Source organism: Archocentrus centrarchus, chromosome 7 (assembly GCF_007364275.1).
Source record: "Archocentrus centrarchus isolate MPI-CPG fArcCen1 chromosome 7, fArcCen1, whole genome shotgun sequence".
Classification (NCBI taxonomy): domain Eukaryota; kingdom Metazoa; phylum Chordata; class Actinopteri; order Cichliformes; family Cichlidae; genus Archocentrus; species Archocentrus centrarchus.
In genome coordinates this window covers 13,797,376-13,814,079 of record NC_044352.1, presented here as the reverse complement: position 1 = coordinate 13,814,079, position 16,704 = coordinate 13,797,376, and the positions used below count along the sequence as shown (strand labels likewise).

General features: G+C 40.9%; 1 protein-coding gene across 1 annotated transcript; it reads right to left on the bottom strand.

Moving 5' to 3' along the window:
• Positions 1 to 558: 558 nt before the first annotated feature.
• Positions 559 to 15,272, bottom strand: syn2a (synapsin IIa). Its single transcript, XM_030733082.1, has 11 exons — positions 14,735 to 15,272; positions 9,056 to 9,113; positions 8,855 to 8,946; positions 8,156 to 8,312; positions 7,908 to 7,997; positions 7,725 to 7,787; positions 7,442 to 7,584; positions 7,274 to 7,348; positions 3,608 to 3,710; positions 3,282 to 3,428; positions 559 to 3,073 (listed from the first exon to the last, which is right to left on the bottom strand). The coding sequence occupies exons 1-11, from the start codon at positions 15,073 to 15,075 to the stop codon at positions 2,939 to 2,941; spliced, it is 1,404 nt and encodes a 467-aa protein (XP_030588942.1). The 5' UTR covers positions 15,076 to 15,272; the 3' UTR covers positions 559 to 2,938.
• Positions 15,273 to 16,704: the final 1,432 nt, after the last annotated feature.

The window sequence follows — 16,704 nt, the reverse complement described above, 5'->3', positions numbered from 1 at the left end:
TTTAAGGCCATCTTTTCTAATAAGAAGACCTGATTTTTGTTATTTTATGGCAGGACTCTTTTCTGTTTATGCTGCAACATGTTGAATGATACAGGTTGAAAATTGCTTCTTTTTTCAGAAAATAGCCTTGAAAAAGACTTCCTCAAGTTGCAGATGGTCTCAGCTTTTGCTGGCTTCACTGGAAATGCAGAAAAAGGATATGTTTTTCATTCCAGCGGCATTCCTCGTAGACTGGGATTTACAGAGACAGGAAACTCGTGACTTTTTAGGTGCAGTCAATCAGTATTTGTGTGAATTCATGCAAGATTTTAATATACTATCTAAATAAAATATTATAATAATAATATAAATAATTTAATAAATAACTGTCTTGGTGCACAGTCTTACAAATCTGCTAAGCTTTGTTTTTTTGATCTTTTATGGAAGATTTGAAGACCAGCTTTAGAGTAGACTTTTGTGAAAGTAATAATCATGTTAGTTAAACATATCACATCTATGGAGACAAAATTATAAATGGACCTTTCATATGTTATATATGTTCATATGTAGACTACCCAGTTCTCCAAGATTACTGTTTTATTCATGAACTTATCTGATACAAATTAAGTAGCCCACATTCTCAACATATAAGACAAACAGCACAATATGAAGGCACAAAGCAGAGGAGATATTATCACAATCGCTTTCACAATACACATAATTTCATGCACTGGAAGCATCGCAGTGTGCGTGCTTAGCAGCTGAACTTTTGTCTACTAGACTATTTAATTTAGATACATTTGTTACATTACCCAGTGTTTCCTTACTGAACAAAATTATTAAAATCTCACCACAACAGATATGAGGACACAGACCAAGCATATATTGCAAAGGAAGCTTTATTGCCAGTGACAGAGGTGGAATAGCCAGAGAGGATTTTTTTCCTCCACAATGTATTGTACTCTGATCTTGATATAAAGAGCTCAACCCTGGTCTCAAACGTACCCTGGCCTTTAACAGGTACAGTCCACTAGACCTGAAGACAGAAGTTCCACCTCGACACAGTGACCAAATAAACACGGCCAGGTATAATTTAGTTAATATTTAATCACAATCACTGACCATGCACCTATTACTGATGGGGTTCCTCTGCTCGTTCTTCCTTTGAAAATCATTGTCATGGCATACTTCCTATTAAACAGAACAATACATCCATAAAGCCGCAGGCATGGCTTTTACAAGGACACGCTCACAGTTACAATGGCACTTTATACAACTTAGAAAAAGATTGCACACAGAACTTGCTGAACATGTTTTATACTGTTGTAACAAACAAATTGTTGGAAAATGGAACAGATTTCTTTTTACAGTTGATTTGGTTGCTTTTTAGCTGTTACACCATTTAGTGTGTTAGAAATGGCTTCCACGAAAGCCACTGGACAACAAGCAATTGTGACATTTGTGTAAAAAAAAACAAACAAAAAACTAAACAATTCAAAGCATGGGTGACGACAGCTTTTTCAAATCAATTTGATGGTTGGTCCGATAAAAAAAAAAAAAAAAAAATACATTATTGAACTAAAAGAGGCAAAATAAATAAATAAATAAAAAATGTTATTGCTAATTCCAGCAACTTACAGGAATCTTTGAATGGCAGTGACGGGGACAGAGTACCACTACCGGGAATCCAGACTAAATCTCAGAGCACTTGCATTGTTGTCATAGCAACACCTCCAATGATAGCCGATCTCCAGAGTGAGAGAGGAACGGAGGGGGCCGATCATACATTACACAGCTTTTTATTATCAGAAATAATGTCTGCCTCCACACAACTGGCTGCAAAAAGACAACAACCGTTTGAATGCAGCATCACTTCGCTGCTGTGTGATTTACAGCGGACAATCTGAAAACATAAGTATTATCTTGGAGCACTCCTCGCTGATTAAATTGTACACTCCATTTGACAGCAGCAGAATTACTGGTCTCATCACTGGTACTTACATTGTGGGTTACTGGAGTGCAAAGAATGGTTGAAAGTAACCGATATATTCTTTGGTTCAAAATATATTGAAGTTGTGTGTGTAGACACCTGCACACCCTCTGCATAATAAAATTATCAATAAATCTTTGACTAATTCTATTATTGATTAAATATCTATTAAAACTCTATATAATCTCTTTTCTAGTGAAACTAGTAATGGAAAAGTGGAAAAAAAAAGATTTGGAAAGGCAATATACTGTATGTCTCTGCTGTATGTGTACCTGTATCCTGTACAACTTATAATATGCATTTCTTATGACACATTCACAATGCATGAATCACAGGGAACACAGCTTAGATAAATACAGCGATGTTACATGAACATCCCACTTGAGCAAACATTTATAACTGACTTGCACCTAACTTTGTTATCAATCATGCAAAACAAACAAAAAAAAAATTTATTAGTATTAGTATGAAAATAATCACTACTACAACCATACACACCCACTTACTGTATACATATTGAGATATACACAAGTTTCAAACTGTACAGTCATCCACAGTTTGAACAATATTTAAAGGTACACACCAAAACAAAAGAAAAGGGGGCGGGAGGGGCAAATGAAAGATCCATAGCTGGGTTAAACGGGTACCACAGAGTAGCACTGAACTCAGTGTAGGCACAATCTGCTTTTTATATCATCAACGAAAGCCCCAAAGAAAACCACAGCTACTGAAACACAGGTGTCCTATAAAAGCACACAAATCAACAGGTCAACAAGTAGACAGTACGTTTTGACACTGCATAGAGTTAAAAACACAGTCCAGGCCAGCACTCATCTGTACTGAGCTCACGCCACCAAGATTTGACTCTAGCTATGAGCATCCACACACACACACGTCTGTGAGTGTGTGTTCAGCTAAGGTACATCGCTGTTATCAAGACTCACAGATACCTTCATTCTCCTGGGTTACTCAGTTGGCCTGGACTGGTTTTGGACCCACTGCAACGCCATTACAGTCAAGAATGTACTGCAGACAACCTTGAGGAGGGCGCCCAGCACCATTCTTGGTGGGTTCACCAGTAACCTCTCCCTTCTGGCCAGCCCCCTGAAAACATGAAGAAATATTAATTTACTAATGCAGCAGTAATGTTGAAGATTATGAATTGGTAAAAAAAAGAAAAAAAAAAAGATGATTTTAATCTTGTAGTATACACCACTGATAATGTCCAAAAACAAAAATAGCAAGAACAGCAATTACACTAAACGTACACAAGTCTCCTGCTTCTAATCGCTGTGCCTGTGTGTTGCTGTACCTGGGATGGCTGTATGGTGGTGGGTCTCTTGGGAGCATTAGTTTCTTTCTCTGCTGACTCGTTCATTTTTGCTAGCACCATGTCAGCAATGAGCTGCCGATCCTCAGCCTGGTGTTCCCCTACCAGGGGCATGGCAGAACCCACCACCTGTGCCACGTGGAGAAGGGTTATAGTAGAGAGACAGCAGAGGGCAATGATTCATGTAAAGCTTGTCTTAATATAAATGATGTGACATTCATTTTAACTCATACACTGAAAAAACAGAATGTTCAGCATGTTCCAAATGTATGAATTGACTTTCAAACATGATAACCCTACACTCCTACCTCAGTGATATAATCCCTGCCATCTTTCCCATGGATAGCTTTAACTGCGCAAATATCCAAACCCCCGAAAATCTCTGAGCAGGTGTCAACCCACATCTTGTACCTAACCAAAAAGATATACATATAATATATATAAGACTTGAAACCACTAACAGCATTATGAGACATAAATAGGGTAATACATACACTGACTGGCCGCTTTGTTAGGTATACCCGTTCAGCTAACATAAATTTCTAATCAGTCACATGGCAGCAGCCTAATGCAGTTAAGCACGTAGACGTGGTCAAGATGACCTGTTAAAGTTCAAGCTGAGCATCTCTGGGTGAAAATGTTTTGTTGATAACAAAGATGGGAAAAGAATGGCGAGAGTACTTTGTGCTGAGAAGAACAACGGTGATTAAAATAACTATTTGTTGCAACCAAGGTATGAAGAAGAGCATCTCTGAATGCACATGTTAAACCTTGAAGCAGATGGCCTACAGCAGCCGAAGACTACACCAGGTGTCACTCCTGTCTGTAAAAATTGAATATGCCTGGTCTGATGAGTCTCACCTTCTGCTGCAACACTTGGATGGTGGGGGCAGAATTTGGCATAAACAACATGAAAGCATGGATCCATCCTGCCTTGCATTAATGATTGAGGCTAGTGGCAGCAGTTTAATGATGAGGGTGATGTATTTGTTCCTTTTGGGCCCCTTAGTACCAAGTGAGCATTGTTTAAACTCCGCAGCGGCCCTGGTGCCCGGGGTTGCCCGTTTCCTGGCTGGGCCCCTCCCTGCGCTGGAGGGGTCTGTGCCCCCTTGGGCGCGCCGCCATGTGGGGTGGGTTGGCTGTGTCGGGGTGTCTGGCTGGCATTCCGGGATTCTGGGTGCCCTCCCCCATGGGGTGGTGGGGCGCTCAGGTGAGGGAGCAGCAGTTGCCCCACACGGGGCCGGTTGGTTCTGACTCAGGACCACTGTGTGCGTGTGTGTGTATGTGTGAGTATGTGTGTGGGGGTGTGTGTCTGTGTGTGTGTGCGTGTGTGTGCGTGCGTGTGTGTGTGTGTGCAATATTTGTTGTCCTTTGTATGCATGTGGGGTGTGTGTTGTGTCCTGTTCGCAGTGGGGGCAGTGGGTGCCGGCCTGGAGTACGGTGGCGTCCTGGGGGTGCGGTCACTTCAGGCCCTGGACCTGCCTTCCCTGGGCTGCGGGGGGGTGTAGGGAACTGGGGTGCCTAGTGAGCCAGTAGCTAGCTGGCTCTCTTCCTCCGGGGGGTAGTCGTCTGCCTCCCGGTCATATTTATCCTGGCCCCTCCCCTCCTCCCACTCAGTTTAACATCACATTATGCACACATAGGTTCTCGGGGGAGGGGGGCTCGTGCTGCAGTGAGTAGGGCCATCACCTCGGCTCTGCTCGCTGTGCTGCGTGATGTCCCACTCCTCCTTTTTTAATTGCATTATACAGCTCACAACACATCATAGTACATATAGGGCCTTGGGGGGCAGGTGTGTCACACAGTGGTTAGTGGGTGGCACTGCTGAGGTGGCCCCACTTGTCTGTTCACTGCTGCCTGCACCTCAATTTTATTTACATCTTAGACATTGAGGACCTTGGGGGGACAGTGTGGATGGGCGCTGTTATTCAGTGCTCATATTACATCTGTCCCTCCAATTTTAAAAGCACTGTAGTTTTCACACAGCCATACACATTCTTCTCAGTACATACACTCACATCACCCCCCCAACACGCTGAGTGGGAGGAGGGGGCGGGCGGGCCTTCTCACACCCCAGTTCCATGCACCCCGCCTGGGCTGGGGACTGGCTCATTGTTCGGGGCTGGGTTGGCTGCTTCCCTGGGTTGCCGCTGGCTTGGTGCTGGTACCCGCTCTCCCACATTAGGTGTCCATGTATGTCACATGTGCGTATGCATGAGTGTGTGACTGGTGCATGCGATAGTGCGTGCGTGTGTATGTGCGTGTGTGTACATGAGGGAACGACTGGTACGTGTGTGTGTGTGTGTGTGTGTGCGTGTGAGTGTGAGTGTGTATGCATGAGTATGTGACTGGTGCATGCGAATGTGCGTGCATGTGTATGTGCGTGTGTGTACATGAGGGAATGACTGGTACGTGTGTGTGTGTGTACGTGCGTGCTTGTGAGAGTGTGTGTGTGTGGACAGCTGGGCCTGGGTTGGTGGCTTGCCAAGCCTTGGCACCTGTGGGACACGAAGGGTGGGAGTTACCCCTCCCTACCGCTCCACACTGCTCCCCACTGGTCGTCACTGCCGCCCCTGGGGTGTGGGTGCCCGTGGGTCCCGGGGTGTGTGGCCGGATGTCTCGGCATGGTTTTTGGCCTGCTCCCTTGGCGGCCGTGGCCTGGGGGTGGCTTGGGCCTCTTTGGCGCGTGGGGGGGCTCTGCCGGGTGTCGGGCTGCTCTCGGGCGCTTGGGGCCTCGGGGGCCGCATGCCTGGCTCGTGCTGGGGGTGCCGGCCTGCCGGGGGGGGGTGGGCTGCCCGTCGCCTCTGGCTCTCTGGACTCTAGCCCCTGGATTGTGGGGGTTCCGTCTGTAGCCTCCCTCCTTCCTCTTCTGGGGAGTGTACGCGGTTGCCATCAGGATGTGTGGCCCCAAGTCTTCTGAGCTCCTGTGCTGTGGATGGCCTGGGTCCCCTGGGTCCTTCCCTATCTGCCTCTGGATCGCGGGGGGCATGGTTGCAGTTTCTCGCCCTCATTATCGAATACATTGCATGACAAAGGCGCATACACACACATTACTACAAACAATAAACTTGTGTGTGTGTGTGTGTGTGTGTGTGTATATGTAGGTGCATATGGGTGTGTGTATGGATGTGTGTGTGTGTGTGTTTGTGTGTGAGTATATCAACCCCTTTTATTTATTTATTGTATTTTTTTTTTTTTATCTATCTCCTTTCTTCCTTTTCTCCCCCCCCCCCCCCCCCCCCCCCCCCCCCCCTTTTCTCCCCCCCACCTCTTGTTCTTGCCCCTTCCTTGTTGCCTGTCAGACTTGGCATGAATAACTAAATAAAAAGATAAATAAATAAAAATAAAATTGCAAACATTAACAAGAAGAGCCTATAGGAAACATATAGAGCTGTTCTTGTCAAAGCAAATATGTTTGGCACATCAGTACATTCGGATCATCATTCCGATTGTGAAAGATGCCAGACATGACAGGCTAAAAAAAATAAAATAAAATAAACTCCGCAGCCTACCTGAGTATTGTTGCTCAACATGTCAATCCCTTTACAGTCACAGTGTATCCATCTTCTAATACAGAAATTTTCCATTTGTGCAGTAAAAAAGGAGGTGGACATGGTTCTCAAATCATCTCAAACTGGTTTCCCGAACATGACAATGAGTTCAGTGTACTCAAAAGGTCTCCACAGTCCCCAGATCTAAATCCAATAGAGCACCTTTGGGATGTGGTGGAATTGGATATTCACACTGTGGGTGTGCAGCTGGTAAATCTGCAGAAACCGTGTGATGCTATCATGTCAATATGGAGCAAAATCTATGAGGAATGCTTCCAGCAACTTGTTCAATCTGTGATATGAAGAATTAAGGCAGTTCTGAAGGCAAAAGGTGGTTTAACCTGATACTAGCAAGGTGTACCTGACAGCATAACTGAGAACATTCGCTATATCAAAATATAACACTGACTGTAGCACTCTCACCTATCAGTCATGGCCACTTGTTCAAGCATAGCTGAGCCTGTGTTGGTCTTCCAGTTTCCAGATATAGAAGTTCTCCTAATGTGAGTAAAGCACAAAGATTAGAGCAAATTCAGCTTTTCTTCTGCTTTTTGTTATAATGCTAAACAACAACAGTGTAATTCTACATACATGTAGGCTTTGTAGTCATTGCCAATCTTCTGGATTCTGATATCATACTTGGAGTCAATGAGAGGCTCTGTGGTAGTATATGTCTGGGTAAGAGCCACAACACTGGCTATGTCCTGGAACTTACTGTGGTTGTCCACCTTCACCTGTGCACAACATAATAAGTCAGAAAACAGCAAAATATAGAAAAAAGGAATTCAAATGTAGTTGCTTTAATGACCAGTACCCACAGAAAAATAAAATTCTGTACACTTTCATGTTCCTACAACAGGAAACATTTGTATACCTTTCCAATACCAGAGTGGGCATGTCCGATCTTCACAACAACAGGAAATGATGGCATGCTTACCTAAAGTAATGTGGCATAATTTGAGTTATTTCTCACATTATTCTTTCATACAAGACATTAACTAATACAGAAATTATCAGTTTGTGCAGTAAAAAAAGGGAGTGATGACATAGTTCTCACCATCTCCTTGTAGTTAGGGTAAAAAGTCTGCTCAATCAGAGGGAACTTCTCAGGACCTAATTTTCTGTAGGTGTTGATAAGCTGGGCAAACTGCACACATATGAAGTTAAACAAACAGACACACATAACTTTATATAATACGTGAAATCTGATCCAGAATGCAGGCATTCAGAAAAGATCAGTATTACTGTCAATCTGCCTGCTATGTTTTTCTACAGTAATGCACTCCCTGGCTGCTGATTGCATACCGCCCACGGCTTGTCACACAGGTTGTAGATGGACTCCAGGGAATTAATGCTTGGCACACCACCATACTGCAGGCCAATGATCAAGTTTCGAAAATCTTCATTCTGGGTCATACTGAAGGCATGTTGACGAATGAGCACAAAGTCTGGTTTGAATGACCTAGAAAATAGAATTACAGGAGAGATGTGGCAAAAACTCACCATAAAAATGACAGATTGCTTAAAGTGCAGATAAAAATGTAGAAAAATCAGGTGGAGACTGTCAGTGTGCAAATTTTGATTGTCAAAAACCAAAACTAAGGTAGTGACTTATTCAGTTAAAATATAGTTTTTTCTTTCTTTGTTATTTTTGCCTGTAAAAGAAACACAGCCGAGCAGTGTTGAGCACTGTTCCTTTTGGAATTTGCATGTTCTCACTGCGTCTGTGTGGGTTCTTCAGCTACTCCACCTTCCTCCCACAGTCCAGTGCACATTAGGTTAATCGGTGAAGCTGAATTAACCATGGATATGAGGTAGATAAAGAAATCAAAGTGTACAGAATAAAGTGCTGCATGAATATAGGCTTAGATGTGACTTGTAGCTCAAAGCACTTTGAGTAAGACTGGAAAATCGCTATATAAATTCCAATCTACTTCCATATGACATTGATTTAAAACAGTCCTTTTAAAAAAAAATCTTATATGTGTGTTTGCATGTGCTTACCTGACAACCTTGGTACCATTTCTGAGAACCTGCATGTTAACATTGCAGGTTCCATTCGCATGAGCTACGACATTGATCTCATTGAATTCAGCCTGAGGAATTGATCATTCAAAAAGAAGACAGTGCATTTGAACTTATGAACTTGCATACTCTGTTCTCAGTAAACACTTGAAATGGATATCACTCGGCTGATGAATGTACCTGTTCCACTTTGATGTCATAATCCCCAAGTATTTTCTTTCCCCGGAATAATTTGGCCCTGGGGAAAAGAAAGCATTAACTTTTAATGTAATCGCAAAATAAACAATGAACTTACTGAATTTTACTCTGCAACAAATATAATATGGAATATAGAAATACATTACTGTTGAACATATGCAAATGTGTTAAATGCATGAATAGCAGAAAGCGGACACGTTCTTTCATGGATTTCTAACTGTGGATGCAGAGCAATTCTAACACTTTTCCCCTCGATCTGGCAGGGACATGCAGAAGACATTACAACACTTTTAAAAGTGTATTTATAACGGCAAGCTGTGCACAGCGTACACAGAGCTGCGACTGAGCATTTCTGACTGCCTCGTCCACTAACAGTGGTGTCCACAGGGATCACAAGGATGATGCAATGAGGTAACATTCACTGAATACACTGAATTCAAAGATCGGGAAAATGGCTGCACTTTTCAGTCTTGTAATTCAGCACGTAGAAAGAAAGAGTATGACACCCCACATTTTTCTTCACCTGGATCACTGCTGAAGAGGAAATCTTATTATTGGGTGTTAAGATTAGGGTCTACACAGGGATGAAAACTGCTGAAACCACACAGCCTGTTATTCCTGTTACTTATACTGATGTACAGGGGCTGGCCCAGACAAGATTAGCTGTGACTGTGGTGTAAATCAATACTAAGGAGAGCCCAAAAAAGAACCTTTCCTCAAGTTGCCATTAGTAAGGTCTCATTTTGGTTTTAATTTCCACAACTTCAAGTTCATACTTAAACTTACTGCAACAGTGGTACATGCATTATAATAGCTTTATCCAAAAAGAATTCGTAGATGATATGATATGAGTTTATGGTGGTGTAAGTATATTTTGCCAACATGTTTTCCCCTTCCCACTTGTTCTTCCTCTTCATTTGCATCGCTCTCCTGTCACATAACCTGCACTCCCTGCTTATTTAACGAGGAGGAAAAGCTGAATAATTCATTCACAATTTAATTAGGGCATGGGGATCTACTTGGCTGATGAGAAAACAAGTATTAAAATATGAATCACCGCTCTAATATTTGGGAAAATGAAGAGCCTCCTTGCAACTGTGATGAATGCTCTCTGTCAACACACATGAAAAAAGACATTATTTCCAAAATACGATCCCTGAGATCACGCTCATGATGCACGATGAGGTTTATTTTGTACAAATAAACTTAATCGTTGTTAACATAAGGAATGACTGTGTGGAAGAGGTGCAGCATTATGTGATTGATTTATAGCGTTCTGCTGTGCAAAGGACTTCCCATCTCAGCACACCATAAAGGCCACAGAAGCCAGACATTCAAAGAAGACGTGATCTTTCAATTTAATATGCATTAGAATTTGAGTGCACCTCGCAGCAGCCAGGCTTACGTCTATACCCATTCCGTGTCAAGCTTTTGTCCAAAAACCAATGACTTTATTTTATATAAAGCTATATCGTTTTTCTTCCTTTGCGTCTGATTCCTGCATCTGACACGGCTTTGTGCATATAGCTGCTTGCTTTGAAACAAGGAAGCATGAGAGCAGATGTTTACTGGGATCATTGATTTGTAAGAATCGATAAGGGTGCTTTTGACTTGAATTAACCATGAGATTAAAAACCAGATAAGATATTAATGTTTTGCTTTTGGTCATTACAAAAATATATACACAATAGAAATAAGAAGATGATGGTGATGGCTGAGTGCTGTTCAGTAAAACATTTGCCAAATTAAAGATTGCTGTGAAAGAAATTTTCTTCAGATGACTCACCGAGGACTTGGTAAGCGAGAGTCCTTGCTGAATTTTAATGTCTTATTACTTTGCTTGCATAACATTCACTCTCTTATGTCGGTAATGTCTGAGCCAGATTAAGCTCACAGCATCTTCTTTCTGATATCAGTTGAAAAAGCAACCTAATCTTTTTTTCTTTTTTTTTTTTTTTGGTAAATGTTTAACAGTCAGTGATTCAAAAAAAGCAATGTTGTTCCCTCACTGTGGAAATTGAGCTACATTACAGAAAGAATAAGGAATAAGGTCATCTCAGCCATTAGTCTAATAAGTAAGACAGTGTACCATCTGCTTCTGCTGTCCTATAAAAGCAATTTATAGCGCAGCCTTTCTGGAACAAAACAAACAACTCTGGATGACTGACGGCGTCATCTAACAAGTCAAACACTGGCCGAATAACAAAAAGCATCCGTCTGTGCTTTGAGCCTGGTAAACACCTCGATTTTATCAGCACACTGTTGAGTATTCTGCTTAGCTTATTACATAATGAAGCCAATAACATGTCTACACTAATGCAGACTATTTTCTCTATGTTTTGTATTTTGTGCCGTTCTACACATATTATATTTTCCTCTTTGCCTAGCTTTTACTATCATCATATAACACATGAGACATCTAATAATAAAAACATTTAAGTTACAGGTTGTTACATCTTAGACACAAAATTTAGTGTCTTGCTAGATACGTGGCAACTTTTAAAAAGGGACCAGTATAACACTTAAAAGTCGTCATGCTGCAAATTATTGTCACTGAAAAACCGAGTAACACCTGGGAAATCTAGAATGTTTTCTTCTGGAAATAATAATACAAATATGTACTTGACAGTGTCATAATCTTAGTCATAATTGACTGTTTTTACACAGAAACTTTCAGAAGTGAAAAACTGAAAAGTATATAAAATGTATGTATTGAATATTTTTGAGCTGGTAAACAGACTTTAATGGTTGAGCCTTCTTGCAGATGCAATTGGTCTGGAGACCTCTTAGCTGATTCCAGTTGTGTCCTGGGACAGCAGATTCTCATTAATCTTCCTTACATTAGCAGCAGCGTGCAGAAGAAAGTCTGGACATCCTGTCACACAGTGAGCACATAAGCAATGCCTCAGACTTAAGGTGTGCCAACATCCTAAAGAGTCATTTCACCTTCTCAGAGCTTGCCAACAGCTATATTTTAGTAAAGTCTTTGTCCAGACACTGTGAGTGCAGAATACAAACCATGTATTAATTCAAAAACAACTTTTCTGAAGCGTCTCTCTCCGAATCGTTCTTGGATAGGGTTTTTTATGCTCCAGCAATACAATTTCAAATAAAAGTGGTACAAAAGCGACCCAACACAAGCAGTTCCAGCCTAAACTGTCTAAACTAATTTATACTGCCGTAGTGACTTTAAACCACTAGGTTAAAGGTCCCAGAAAACCAAAAGAATCAAAACCTAGTCAAACCTTCCTTGTGGTGATATTGAGCAGGCCAAAAAACAAAAACAAAAACACACACGCGGATTCAGCACTCAGAAAGAGAAAATCCTCTGAAAGAATTATTTAGCTGATCTCCCAAGTGGCTGTGCACTGGATGAATATGAAACAATAAAATGTTTGGAACAATAATAAACAGTAGATGTTATGAACACTTCAAACACTTCAAGCGTACAGCAATACAGGTACTGTCAGAGCAGAAAATTACTTGAGATTTTTACACAGGAGCTTCTTCATATCAGGTCTTGTTATATACTGGCAGTGAGAATAATGGTGCATGAAACATCGTATCAGCGCAACCTACTCGGCGTTTTCCATAAGAAGGACCTTGATGAAGGACAGGGCTTTAGTTTAACATATTATATTGTGTTTCTCTGCCAAATAAGCTTCATTTCCTCACATAAGAAATATGGCACAAGTGAATATAAAAGGCTGGCATCCATCCTGCTGACGAGGGTCTGATCTTATTAGCAATGATCAGGGTTTCTAATCCATAAATAGCCAGTCCAGTACAGATAAACACACACACACAAACACACACAGTGGCATTTAGCTAGGGTCAATACATGATACACAACACAGGTGACATATTAACCTCCTGAGACATGATGTCTTGACAAGGTCTACCGTGCTTTCTTCCTGTTACTGTAACTCTTCAACTATTGGTGTTATGATCCCTCCAGCTACACATTTTCTTAATTTCTTATTCAGTTTAGAGTCACTGGGGGGCTGGAGCCTGTCACAGCCGATTGGGTCAAAGGCAGGGTGCACCGTGATCATGTCATTAATCTTTGTGCAATCAAAATTATTTCAATTGGTCCTAAAAGTGGACAACCAGCACTATATGGCAATTTAAAGTTTATAACTTTGATCAAATGTTTTGCACCAGTTAGACTGGCTTCAGTTTCTGGAAGAATAGGGTATTTTTCTGAGTAAAAAAAAAACAGTAATCATGTTCTTTGACTTTCAAAGCACACCAAAATAACTGTAGGATATTTAAAGCCATTAAAGGGTTACACTTGATCACATTTTCAATAAACAGATGCCAATTCTAAAGACTTTTTGCCAGTGACATGGCTGAGGTTAATCAGTTGAAAACATATTAAAAAAAAAAAATTTCTTCAGGGAAATAATAGAAATTAACAAACAAATTTCACATTGGTGAAACTACATATAATTGCAAGATATTACCATAGGTGTCCAATGTTTGAAGTAAAGCATGCAGATTTTTTTTCTTTTTACACCCGTAAGTCTCAATAATCTACAAAGTGTGAATAGCAAATGCTGTTACTTCATTCTGTACAGTTTAAAAGACATCAAAGTTAAGTATAGTTCCATGCTTTCTATCTCAAGTGAAAATGACTATATATACTATACTATACTATACTATACTATACTATACTATACTATACTATACTATACTATACTATACTATACTATACTACAAAAGGATGGAATGACTCTAGCAGACACACAGCTGTGAAAAACATGCCAGCATGTGTAAATAAATGTTAATCATGAGGCGACAGAGATAACATATTCTATTGTTTGACAATTTATGAGTCTACACGCAAAGTAATTTCCTTATAAATCCGTGTGCGTACTCATTTAGGACGTTTTAAGTCCTTAAAGCAGCCAACTGACAAAGATGCTTGCTTTAAAAGCTACCTCTGACTAAGATCCCCCCAGGACATAGGCTGTCAGTATAAAGGCTTAATGCCTTAAGATTATTGAGCCTAAGGGCTGAGAAACATAACTATGCAGTTAATGTTATATATTTTTCTGTTGGACTCACGATTAGGAGAACCCTATGCACTATGGGTTTAATCTCTTAGCATGTCATGTGATCTATCAGTGAGCAGGGGGAAACCCCATTGATTGAGGGGAAGCACTGCAGTATTTAGACTGCACACAGAAATAACATGCATTTCCCAATTCTGCACAACCTGTGGAATATCTTTTTTCTTTAAATGGTAAAACATCATATTACAGGACAGTACTTCAACATTTTTGCTTAATTCATCAGATTTTTGTACAGATAGATGCATAACTAAATAAACTAAAAGCATTTATGACAAAAACAAAAAGGGAAAAAAAGGACAATTAAAGTCCTCCATCTTGGTGTAAGGGTATTACTGCTTAGACTCAGTTGATTTTGATTAGGTTTTGGCTGGCTCAGTGTATTATCAGAACACTGGCATGGTGTAACATCAAACCACAGCAGCAGTCCCTATTCATCTCTGCAGGGGGCTTGATAGAGATGTTGTTTCGACGGTTCCTTAACCATTACCTAACAGCCACATTAAAGATGGAGCATGCAAACAATGCACAGAGCAGCATGTGAATGGTTCAAGATGAATTATGTAAGAGCAGCATTTTGTCTTACCACTCCTGCTGTGGTTCGTCAATGACCAGGAGAATTTTAAACTTCTTAGGTGTCGTGACTTGGGTCTGCTCCACTAGCCCTGCTGAGGCAGCTGTCTGTTTAACAACGTTGGTAATGGAACTGAAGAATCCTGCGCCTGTCGACTGAGCTGGCTGGGGTTTCCTCTCTGGAGCAGGGGAAGTGGCTGGAGGTGTTGGTCCAGCTGTAGGAGACTTGGCAGGGGTGCTGGAGGCAGGTGGAGGAGGCTGAGCAGGATCGGGCCTCTGAAGATCTGTCATGTAACCATTGGGCAGGTTGGAGATGAATGTGCTGTCTGAGAGACGCCGGCGCAAATAATTCATGGCTGCAGAGGAAAGAGAAGAAGAGTCAGCAAGCACTGGGTGTGGATAATTATTCTGCCGAGGAGCCCCTGTTCTCAGTGGTATAGCTGATAATGGCTGAGCTCTCAATGCAAACTCCCAACAAATGTATTCCCTCTCAGCTCAGTGGAGCATCCTCGAAGCTCCCCCTCACTGACAGTGACGTGACACTCTCCCGTAGCCAATCACTTTACCCTGTGCTTTCCTCAAGCATTGCAAATGATGCTCTGGCTGTGCCTCTTCTTCCTGCTATTGCCCTCCACTCTCTCCTCTCTCTCTCCCACGGCATGCCTGCCTTTTCTACCCCTCCCCCATTTTCCACTGCCTCAGAGACCTCATCCTTTTTTGAACCAGAGCATGAAAAATAGAGGGGTTTCCAGTGAAAGTGCAAGAGGGTGCACTGTGTACTACATCACCCTCCCCTTACTCCTGCTCCCCTTGTTCCTCAGGTTCACCCTGCTCTCTGTCTAGGCGCAGTGTTTCCTGTTTGTAGAATGCAGCCATGAAATCTAAAATGGCTGTTAGGACTGGTGAATGAGACGGGAGCGTCATCAGTCATCCCTTGAGACACAAATTCATGTGATAAACTCTCTGTCTTAATTGTTTCATGAATCTCTATAGCTAATTATTTTTCTTATTATAATTTCCTACAATACTTGTTTCATTTTACAGATTTAATAGAGTTAGTTGGCAAACATGTCTCCATTACAGGTGGCATAAACCACTGTGTTCATTATGTTTTATATAAATGTTCTAAATGCTTATGGCAGCACAAAAACACAGCATATAATATTTTAAGCACTAATTACCACAAGTTTCATTGAAAAGCAGAAATCTCTTTAAAACATCATCAGTAGTTATAAAAATATTTGTATGACAAAACAAACTGCTACTTAAAAAAAAAAAAAAAAAAAAAAAAAAAAAAAATATATATATATATATATATATATATATATATATATATATATATATATATATATATATATATATATATATATATAAATTGGCTGCTGAAACTTGTTTAAACACAAAGTATTAGAAAAGGAGCAAAAATCACCTTTAACACAGGTAACAGATGGATATCTCACAAACAAATCAATAAATCAATAACTTGTGATGTGCAGAGGTCTTACAATCCAACTTCAGCCCTGCATTTTAATGATAGTAATATATACAATAGTAATATAACTAGTAATACTAATATGAGCTGCTTGTACATACTAGCTACAACCTACAGAACAGAGTACGTACTGTATCTGGCACATGAAGTAAAATTTGGCAGATATTTTAAATATCAATATGTTTTGGGTTGGTTTGGGTTGTGGCAGCCTAGTTAAAGAAGACGGTGTGAGATTATAACATAAGCTTAGATAAATGTGTCCACTTACAGTGTGCGTATGTAAGAGAGAGAGAGAGAGAGCGAGAGAGAGAGAGAGAGAGAGAGAGAGAGAATGTGAGATGGTGTGTTTGCTCCAGTCCAACCTGGTGGTAAGGGGCCCGAAAAAAATATCTGAATTATTACACCTGTGGTACAAGGTTAAAGCTGGGTACAACCACTTCTGACATTCATGTATTTATTTCATATTCATACATACTTTGGTCTTACTTTTT